This window comes from Monopterus albus, unplaced genomic scaffold (genome assembly GCF_001952655.1).
Source record: "Monopterus albus unplaced genomic scaffold, M_albus_1.0 scaffold299.1, whole genome shotgun sequence".
Classification (NCBI taxonomy): Eukaryota; Metazoa; Chordata; class Actinopteri; order Synbranchiformes; family Synbranchidae; genus Monopterus; species Monopterus albus.
This window is the reverse complement of record NW_018128179.1, coordinates 160,232-171,173: the sequence shown is the minus strand read 5'-3', so window position 1 is coordinate 171,173 and position 10,942 is coordinate 160,232. Positions and strand designations below refer to the sequence as shown.

General features: G+C 38.2%; 1 protein-coding gene across 1 annotated transcript in view; it reads right to left on the bottom strand.

Moving 5' to 3' along the window:
- vps8 (VPS8 subunit of CORVET complex) overlaps positions 1 to 10,942 on the bottom strand; it is a 135,468-nt gene that overhangs the window by 52,972 nt on the left and 71,554 nt on the right. The window contains exons 17-27 of the mRNA XM_020623435.1: positions 10,510 to 10,545; positions 9,649 to 9,739; positions 7,826 to 7,872; positions 7,627 to 7,716; positions 6,844 to 6,890; positions 4,817 to 5,039; positions 4,556 to 4,645; positions 3,597 to 3,648; positions 3,441 to 3,483; positions 2,437 to 2,509; positions 1,980 to 2,099 (exon numbers count right to left, since the gene is read on the bottom strand). Coding sequence (XP_020479091.1) covers positions 1,980 to 2,099; positions 2,437 to 2,509; positions 3,441 to 3,483; positions 3,597 to 3,648; positions 4,556 to 4,645; positions 4,817 to 5,039; positions 6,844 to 6,890; positions 7,627 to 7,716; positions 7,826 to 7,872; positions 9,649 to 9,739; positions 10,510 to 10,545 — 912 coding nt within the window. The remainder of the gene's footprint in view (positions 1 to 1,979; positions 2,100 to 2,436; positions 2,510 to 3,440; positions 3,484 to 3,596; positions 3,649 to 4,555; positions 4,646 to 4,816; positions 5,040 to 6,843; positions 6,891 to 7,626; positions 7,717 to 7,825; positions 7,873 to 9,648; positions 9,740 to 10,509; positions 10,546 to 10,942) is intronic.

Sequence of the window (10,942 nt, the reverse complement as noted above, 5' to 3'; positions counted from 1 at the left end):
ATTTATACTTAACATATTTAGCTTTTTGCAGCAGATTTTGCCAAATTCAGATGAATGGGAAAAATCTTCACATCTTAATATCTTCAGCATATCTTCAGCTAAAACCAACATTTCAACTAATAACTATTCAGCAACTCTTCAGCTATTCATACTGTAAACAGCTTTTTGATATTTTTTTTATGGTTTTTGCATAATTACCTTTTACATTTTATGTCTCATTTCAATAGCCACACTAGTATTTCTTAGTGTGTAGGACTACTCTTTCGTTCTCATACACACACATACAGGAACACGTACACACACATAAACACACACACAAAACCATAACTTCTTTTACCTACTTTGCGGGAACCAATAGGAAAATGTTCACATCTTAATAAGTTCAGTATACTTTCAGCTAGAAAAGCCATTCTGGTATCAAAATGTTCAGCTCTTTAAGGACATTCATGCTTCTATTCACAATTTTTCTAAACTTTATACTCTTGAAATATTTAGCTTTATTTTGAAAGTTTTCCCTGATTCAAATTAATGGGATAGTTCTACTTCAGCATACTTTCAGCTATCAAAATGTTCAGCTCTTTAAGGACATTCATGCTTCTATTCACAATTTTTCTAAACTTTATACTCTTGAAATATTTAGCTTTATTTTGAAAAACATGGCCCATTCAAATGAATGGGGGAAATCCTATTTCAGCACAATTTCAGGTATCAAAATGTTCAACTCTTCAAGGACATTCATGTTTCTCTTCAGGATTTTTCTAAACCTTATACCTTTGAATTATATAGCTTTATTTTGAAAGTTTTCCCTGATTCAAATTAATGGGATAGTTCTACTTCAGCATACCTTCACCTATTTCGGGTATCAAAATGTTCAAGGACATTCATGCTTCTATTAACAATTTTTCAAAACATCACACTTTTAAAATATTTAGCTTTATTCTGAAAAGTTTGCCCCTTTCAAATGAATGGGTAAATTCTACTTCAGCATACTTTCAGCTATTTCAGGTAGCAAAATGTTCAAGTCTCCCAGGACATTCATGCGTCGACTCAGAATTTTTATACACTTCACACTTCTGAAATTTTTAGGTTTATTTTGAAAATTTCCCCCCATTCAAATTAATGGGAAAATTGTACTTCAGCATACTTTCAGGTAGATATGCCTTTCAGGTGTCAAAATCTTCAGCATTTTCAGGGCGATCCTTCAGCACATAGCATCCACACGCATTTTCGACAGGAAATGCATTTCTCTAGTTATGTTCTGCCCTGTAGAAGGCGACAGATCCAAATCCCTTCCTATCTTTCATTGAGGAACATTGTTCTTTAACATTTCAATAATTTTCTCTAACATATGTTGGCAAACTGGCGGTCCTCGGCCCATCTTTGCTCCTAAAAGGCTCAGCATTTCCTGGATGCCACTTTTGTACCAAATAATGATTGCAGTCACCTGTTGACATCACCTGCTTCAAATTGGATCATCATTTTATTGTTTCACCTCATTACTGGCCCTGAAATGCAACTGTCCCCACTTTGTTTGAAATGTGTTGCAGGCATCAGAATTGAAATAAGTGTTTATTTCGAACAAATAATAAAAATGAGGTATCACATCAAATAATGTGCTGCTGTATTGTTTTCAGTGTAATACAGGACACAGATGATTTACCTATCACTATTTCCAGTTTTAATTTTAATACTGTCCCAACTTTTTCTGATTTGGGGTTCTAGTTTTAATGCATTATCTTATACAACATCCCAACTTTTTTTGGAAATGGCATTGTATTTGTGAACACACCACTGACATATAGTAGCATCACATTTTAAGCAGTTTAAGTTTTCATGACAGATTACATGGCAAGTAAAATGATCCTTCTACTGAAAGTGAGGGTGGTAAAGTACTGCTCACGATATCATCATCCACTCTTAAAACATACTATATACACGTTTACCAGCATGATAAGTGAAAATGACATTAGAGATCTCACCATTGCAAGAACATTGAGAAACTCCCGTGTGTCAAAGTGGAGAAGTGTACGAATAAACGGGAAAATCTCTTCCTCCTCTGAAGACTCGGCTGAATGAAGATGGATTAGGAACTCAAATACCTGACACAGACACATACACACACAGTCAAGTCTTCCTATAATTGTGATGATATTCACTGACATAATGTATTCCCTAGCACTTTACCCTGCCCTAACCTTAACCATCACAACTAAACACCTAACACAAAACCTTACCCTAACCTAAACTTAATTCTAACCCTAAAGCTAAGTCTTAACCCTCAAAAAGCCATTTGAAGTTGTGAGGACCAACTAAAATGTACTCACAATGATGCTTTCAAACAATAATTTTTAATACAATGTAATAAAGGTACTGCAAAAAAAGATGAGTACATATCCACATTGTCTGATCTTCATTGGATATTCAGCAGCTACATACCTGGTTCTTGACTTGAACCACAAGGTCTTCAGGAATGTCTCCTATTGGATATGCCCTTCCTGCAAGACAGCAGCTATATACACATGCATACATACACACACAGATTAATGTTTTTATACTGTGTGAAGTGTTTAGGATACAGTATACTGTATATTCTACAGGCACATGTGAATTTCTTTGATAAGAATCACGAGCCCATGAAAGTTAAAGTACAAAAACTCAACAGAAACTGTATATATTCATACACACAGCCACACCACCGGATCTTTTATGCTCCCACAGAACTCATTTCAGGGCTGAATAGTTATAATCAGATTTCTGGATAAGAGACACTACTTGGTGGTTAATGGCTACATGCTGGTAAAACAGCTGGAGCTGCTGATGGTAGTGAGAGGAAAATTTAACCTCAACTTAGATGTTGTGCTCAGCAAATTTTAGTAACATTCTGCAGATACACCAAAATCGGTTGTTAAATTTCAATATTTTGTTCATGTTGGGGCTGAAAATTCTGTACATAATAACCAAAGCTTCCAACCATTTGAATTGTCATAAATATTAGACAGACATGAAAGGACAGTATGTAGTGCTTAGTTTAACAGGAAAGAATTCAAGCAACATTCATTGCTAAATGCTGTTCTGTCTGTTCTTATATCTGGAGGGAGACATGATTAGACGGAGCAGTTTCTGGCTGGATATAGCAACTGCATAAATGTGCTGCCATTTGCAATGTGTCTTTTGCACAGTTTTATAGCCTTAGAGTAATTCATAAATAATTTTTTTGAAACATCTGACATTAATTTTGTGCCACACAACACATTTTTGTAATCAATATTATGCATTTTTCTTAGTACCTGTGGAGCCAAGTATACTTAGTGACACCGCTTATAATTGCTTTAAATGAATAAAATGAAGCAGCAACTATAACCCAGTAAATCTTTGGCCTTAATGCATGCAAGCGTAATGGTTCAAGTAAGTGAGGAATAAACTGATATGTTTGAACTTACCTAATGTACACCAGAAGTTTGTTTCCCATCACCACGTCCTCATCTGCCCAAGAAGAAAGAAGCAGAGTTAAACACTTAAATCTGCTTTTCAATGTTTCTGTACTACTGAGATGCTTAAAATAGTCGGTAGTGTTGGACTGTGGTTTCCAGCCTTACCTGTTAGGCTCCTCCCCTCCCTGAGTGGTGGACCAATCACTGCAAAAAGTTTCTGAAATATAAGCACAAAATGGACAGTGTAAAGGGGTATTTAATCGATTCCTATTTAAAAGATGTACAGTATTAGTTAAATGACAAGGTTGGTCATTTTCTCTATAATACTATTTTCAACAATTCCCACACAGAAACTAAAACCAACAGTGAATTGCCTCTATTCACAGTTCATGTCTGTCAGTCTCCAACCTGGATTAGTTTATTCATCTGTGGCACAGACCTCCATTATTGTTCAAAAATGATTAAAAACACATCAGTGAAACACACCATTGCACTGGGTGACTTGTTTCCTCATTAGAAAACACTAGACCTGTGCATTTGTTAAAAATGTTGCCCCAAAAGCTCCAAATGGGCATAAGTTTTTACAGAATTTGAAGTAAGCAAGAGCCAACTGTGCATGCAACAATGGAAGTCTATGGTACAGATAAATAAGATAGTCCAGGTTGGAGCCTGAGACCTTAACTATGAGTAGAGGCAAGTCATTGTTAGTTTTAGTCTCTGTATGGGAATTGTTGAAAATACTATTATAGAAAATTACTGACCTCATCCTTTCAAGCCGTCCCTGGTAGGCTAGTGGTTAAGGCAGCGCTGGCACCCCGGGTTCGATTCCAGGTTGCGTCAGGAAGGCCATCCGGCGTAAAACACATGCCAAATGTCAACATGCGAGTCGTCAGTGTGGCGATTCGCTGTCACTTTCGGCTTTTGGCACATGTTTCACGCCAGATGCCCTTCTTGACGCAACCCTGATTTGAACCCGGGGCGCAGCGCTCTCGCTGCTGCGCCTTAACCACTAGCCTAATAAATTTAGCCACTAGCCATTAATTTAGAAATTAGCAAATAAATCTTTAAATGCTATCATCTGTGATGTGATGAAAGTGATGCGACAGCTTAGGTGTAGGACATACCTCCATAGGTGTAATGTAATCATTCATGCCTCTGTTAAAAACATAGATCATTGCATCATAGAGTTGGTTCTCCCAACACACTCGAACCACCTTCAAACACACACACACACACAGGGAGGACCATTAGTGAAAGAAAACAAGTGAAAATGTAAAGATTACTCACTGTTTTCTATCAATTCCTCACTAATTTTAGCTGACTGCTGCTGACCACTGTGGATGACATTATTTAAATGCCACACAGTCCTTACTGCACAGACATACCTGCTGTATGTCCAGGTTCGTGACATCCAGATGGATTATGCATCTCTCCAGGCTGTCCATCATACCATTGCCATGGTAATGAGCTAGGAGATCCCTCATGATGGGTGTGGTAAGGTGGCCAAGGCGGTCTGCAACAATGTACGACTCCAAGGACTCCAGGAAGACATCTTTGGCAACCTTGTTCTCCATGAGCCGAGTATACAGCTGGTTGAACAACTGGTCACTGCACATGCACACACACACACAGTGGTTTTCCTTTTCATTGTCAAAATCACATAACTATTGCTACTGAAACCTATGGTTGCTGTACTTTGTTTCACTCAACAAATGAATCACAGTGAAGTCCACTTGTAAATGCACTGAGACCTAGTAAGGCTGATGTTCAACTGAGGCCTACTCCTTATTCATATAAGGCCAAGAGGTAGCCTTTACTTATAATCCACTGTTTCAGATAAATCAACTTTATCCAGTTCTGCATGATTTGATGTCACTGTTTAATTGCATCATGCAGATCTATGTGTAGCACTGACAATGCAGAATAACATCACCAAAACAGTCTAAATAAATAAATAGTTGTCATTCTTGTTTACTCCTCTTAGTTCAGTTGTACTAAGTCAGTGTGACCATGAAATGGACCAGAACCAGAGCATGAGCACAGAGAGGAGTGCAAGCGAGCAGGGAGCAGGAGCAAGGGGATTTTGGACAGAGTGCAGAGCAACTTTTGAAAAAAGGAGGGAAGATTGCCTATGACCGACTCCAGTTTTGCTCTGGTATCACCCAACTGAATGGTTTTACAGGTGTATTGTATATTTTTATTTAATTAGGCCCACTGATTTGTTGAATTTTACATAGCACTTTTTGTGTTATATTCCTTGTTACACAGGGCTAACTGTTATTTGAAATAAATCATTTCTATTTGAAAAAAGTAGCTGTTCTTTAGTTCTTTGGTTTAAACCAAACCAAAGAAGCCACGGTTTAAACTAAAAGTGAGTGAGAGGATGTGATTTGAGTGGAGCTGGATGTAATCTGCATAGTGGTGCAGTGGTGCAGCACTGTTGCCTCACAGCAAGAAGGTTCCAGGTTTGAGCCCGGGCTGACCAGAGGCCTTTCTGTTTGCATGTTTCCCCTGTGCTTGTGTGGGCTCTCTCCGGGTACTCCGGCTTCCTCCCATCTTAGGTTGATTGGTGACTAAATTGCTCGTGGGTATGGGTGTGTGTGGTTGTCTGTCTCTGTCAGCTTTGTGATAGACTGGTGACCTGTCCAGAGTGGACCCTACGTCTCGCCCAATGTCAGCTGGGATTGGTTCAAGCCCTCTCGTGACACTTGTTAAGATAAGCGGTATTGATAATGGATGGATGGGTGGATGAAATCTGACTTGAGTGCTGGTGTGGCTTTGAACAGGGGAAGGGTGAACAGCTCCGTGAGCAAGGAGCGAAAATTCTCACTGCTCCACTCCACTCACATGGTCTGACCAGAACTAAAAGTGAATTTAAGTGGTTTTGTTCTGTTGTCTTGGTTCAAACCAAACAAAACATATCGTAATGCTGGTGCATCCATCCAAGTGTAGCCAAGCATTGTTCAAACCCTTGGAACTTTGGGTCCGATTCACCATCTTCCTAAGTGTTTTCTTAAATTTCTTCATAGGTTGTTCTTAAAAAAGGTCCTTAGAAAACTCTGCCTTTGATTCATGAATGTGTTCCTAAGCTACAGAATTGTCCATCATACCACTGCCATTTATATTTGGCTCCTTGCTACCTTTCAGAGGTCCTTAAACCCTATTTCCCTAGCAGAGCTCTTAGATCCATTGACTGCTCACTTTTGGTTGTCCCTGTCTTGAGGAAAAAATGTAGAGGCGATGTGTGTGGACATTTACTGCATATTCACATACATACACACACAATACAACAGCTCTTCTATAAAATCTCTCTATAAAGGTTTCAGTCTTTGATAAAATTGCATTCAACAATACAATTAAATTCCATTCAATTATGTGTTTATTTCTATAACAGCCATCTCTGTATCCTTACGCTCTCTGTAGCAGCAGGCAGTAATCCACCAAGATAGGAATCACATCCTAGACACACCACATCCCCCCCCACACACACACACAAAGAGAGAGAAAGAGGGAAAAAGAAAGAGAAAAAAAGAGAATAATTTGTGATGTTCTTCAGTTGTTCATGTCAATTTGAGACAAAGACATAAGAGACATAAAACAAAGCATCTTAACTCTGCATTCACCCACTATAATACAAACATGTTTTGATGTACCCCCACAGCCTCATCTGTCGGATAAACTCAAGAACCACTCCTTCAGTGTTTATATTAGAAAACATATGATCTAAAATACAATGCATTATTACCAATACAGAGAGTATGCCAAAAATTGTGTCTCCATTCCTATGGTAGCTCAGTATTCATAATAATTTGTCCATCACTGGACTCTTGAGTAGGTATCATCATAAATCTTCTGAGCCCTCTGATAGTTACAACCCATATTTTTTTAACCCTGCCTACTTTCACCAGTGCTAAGAGAAGATACTCAGCTTAACTTGGCTGTATATCTACAATATACTGTATCTGCTCAGCTTAAACTATGGTGGTTGGCTGAAACAGGAAGTGTCTCAGCCAAAGAATGAGACACCACAATCTTTATAAAAAAGAAAAAAAAAACAAGAAACAAAGAAGGAGGAGATTCTGCATTACAAAGAAATTTAAGGAAGCCAGTATAACAGCTACAGTATGTTGACAACACTGTGCTGATGCTATGGCAGACTGGACAATGAAAGGTGTGCTTTGGCTTGTTAGCTTACATGGAAATGTTGCTCCATCACTTGGATCTTGCCTTGCTCTGAAAACTTCTTCAAAGCATGCTCTGCAAACTGAAAAAGGATCTCTACCATCTGCAAGGACAGAAAGTGGTACAAGTTCAACAAGGAGATCAAAATAATCAGAGCACACTATACAGGGTAGATAGATAAGTATACAGAAGGTGTAGTATTCGGTTTTTACCTTGTCACCTACCACTACCTTCCTTTTCACTGGATCTCCAAATAGTCCTAAAATAAACACAAGTTGTACATTATTCTCACACTATCCATCTGTAAAACAGTTTTATTTTATTAACTTTCATTTCCATATGTCTGATTAATACTGACAATGTGTTTAATGTATTAAAAATTGTTAAATTAATGTAAAGAAGGAGCCAATCAAACTGAATGATCTGCAAAATGGTTCTTTTGAGTATAAGCAAATCATGGCATGAATGAATAATTACTGATTGTTCAGTGTTTTCAAATACTAACTACCATGTCTGTCAAGTAAATGGCTTTAAGAGTCCTTAAATCCAAGCAGAAAATATTGTTTCACTAACCTGTTTGAGTTCAAAAGTTTAAGACATCAGAAGATCAAAATTGGGTTGTTTTTTTTAGAGGCATTATTTTTAAAGAATTTTTTTGTCTCTTGTCTTTTGTGTACTTGAATTATCATATAATAAAGAGACATAAGGTTAAATTTTCTGATAACAATGAATGGTAAGGTAGCTGTCAGATGTCACTGGATGGTCTTTGAAGGCAGGCTGCACCACTGTGATTTTAATCTCTTTGGCAGTACTGGGCCTATGAGCAAACCTGGATTACCAAGTGATCCAATTAGTGACATTATTTATTACACACAGTCCACTTTTGCAAGACATAGGTTTGTTATTCATTTACAACCTGATTATTCAAAGTTGTACTGTTCATAAGACCAGACCATATCAGCTTTGAGATCGAAGCAAAAATCAGATGGCTTAGTGATCATTTTTGAAGGGTGTATAAAACTAATATAATCTGTATTACAGTACTGCTAATTAAACTATGCAGAATTTAACACTGCACCAAAGTGTTGCACTCTGGCTCTCCAGCCCTACCTAGCCCCACCCCACCTGTGGGGACTTCTTGTCAGAGCAGTCAGCTGAATGTGATAGTCCCCGGCACGCCTGCCCAAGTCTGCACACTTTCCCTTTCTATATTAAGCAAAAAGGAAAATACAAACAACCATTGATGGAAGACACTACATTATCTTCCACAGCACAAGGTGCTAGTTGAGGATACCTGATCTCATGCTTCCTAGCCTAAGAGCTTTCAGGAAAATTGCAAATGCATCTGCAACAGCGATAAGAGGTGGTCTGAGCGGGTGTTATCGTTATTGCTATTTTGGGTCAAAATGAACACCAAGTGAATACCCTGCTGCCTATTTGGCATACACACGGCCTCAACCACTCTCTCCTCCCACTTCAGTGTAAGCACATTCATTCATGGCAGAAAAATACCAAACACACCAATGCACAACAAAAAGCAGACACGCCAGAAGAAAATTGCTGCAATTGAGGTGACGCAGAAATTGTGCTGGCAGGAAAATAGGCCTATTGTGGTTTGATTCTCCCTGTGGCTATGTGTACTCTGTGTACTCTGTGTGTGTGTGTGTGTGTGTTTTAGTCTGCATGGGACATGCAGTTGGGAAATCCCTGTCACACCAAACACTGTGTTTGTATCCGGATGCTTGTTGTGGAATTAGTGGCAACCTCCTCAAAGACATGGACATGTTCTGAGCAACAGCAACCAGAGGTTAAGAGACAAAACTAGGGGACAAAATACTGTTCTAAGATCTTGATTTCAGTGAAGCTTGAGTGGTGTATTGTCATAAGCAAATAATTTTACTACATTTCTTCATCAAAGAATCATGAAGTCGTCAAACAAATTGGCATTAGCAAACAGAAGGAAACACCTACTATATGACTGTGATGAACAGACTGATTTACAGGTTGCTGGATGTGTAAAATGCATTATACCTACCAACAACAGCCTTAGCGGTTCCCTCGTGGAAGGACCATGCCAGAGAGAGAGCCTCAACAAAATGCTCCTGCTTCAGGAGGTATTCTATACGCTAGACAGAGACAAGGATGAACATGGATTGGGTGCAAAGCTAGCATTAGTCGGTCTACTGATGTCAACTAATTAGTATCCAGTAACCACGAAGCACAAGAATAAATGTTTTCTATTCAAATCTTCTATTCATAAATTTTGACCAAATAATCTATATATTCCCAGTGTATCATCATTACTGCTTAAATCTAGTTTACAGATATACAGTATGTGTTTATTTATCACAAGTGTTATATAATGAAAAAGAATACAACATACAGTGGTGGCAGTATATTTACAGGATATCGTATTTATTGTACTTCTTACTGAACTATTTCGCACACTGCCTCTGCTGCACAGTCCTTACTGCTTTGTGGTTTACTGTACATCCAATGTGTTGCTACTGAATAAAAAGTTAATTCTCAAAACACATAAAAAATGCTTAGGGTTCGATTGTTTTTCCGGAACATGATTGTTTTTTAGATACAAAAAAGAACCAAACTGTCACCGGACTATCAATCTGCTGATTCTGGTGTCAAGGAAGATCTCAGATTACCTATAGCATGTGGCTCTGTAGCAACAGATTTTTATGGAAACTGTGATGATGTGATTAATAAATGGTTCCTGAAACAAATGTGCAGCCATTTTCTGACAGCCATCCTGTGAGAGTTTTCTGCAAAACTAAATCATTCACTTCTTGTAAAGCATTCTTCGCTATAAGTGATGTGTGCAACTGTAGTAGCAGACTCATGTCTTTAATGATATTTACAAAAATTAAAACATTATACATACCTCTCTCCAGTTCCTTAGAGTCATAATGTGAGCTGACTGCAAGACAAGAAAATGCCATACTACTAAAAACACGACTTTCACATGCAATCTTAGCAAGTGGTCTTCTCTGGAGAATGGGTATTTATTAGGGGTGCTCCAATCAGGACTTTTGGGGCCGATCACCGATCTCCGATCACTAGAAGCTGTATCGTCCGATACGGATCACCGATTACAGGGTCTACTTGAAGCCTTATCATGTATCATTATTTATTAAACTATATTTATCAACAATGTAAATTAAGTATTGAAATTACAAGAAGAGGAATATCATGAATTGACAACTGCATTTATTGGCAAGAAACATGTGTAACACTTCAACTTAAAACATAGCAGCCTGTGCTTGCCTTGGTTAGCACCTGGGAACAGCTTGGAGCTTGACAAATACAACTTTCCT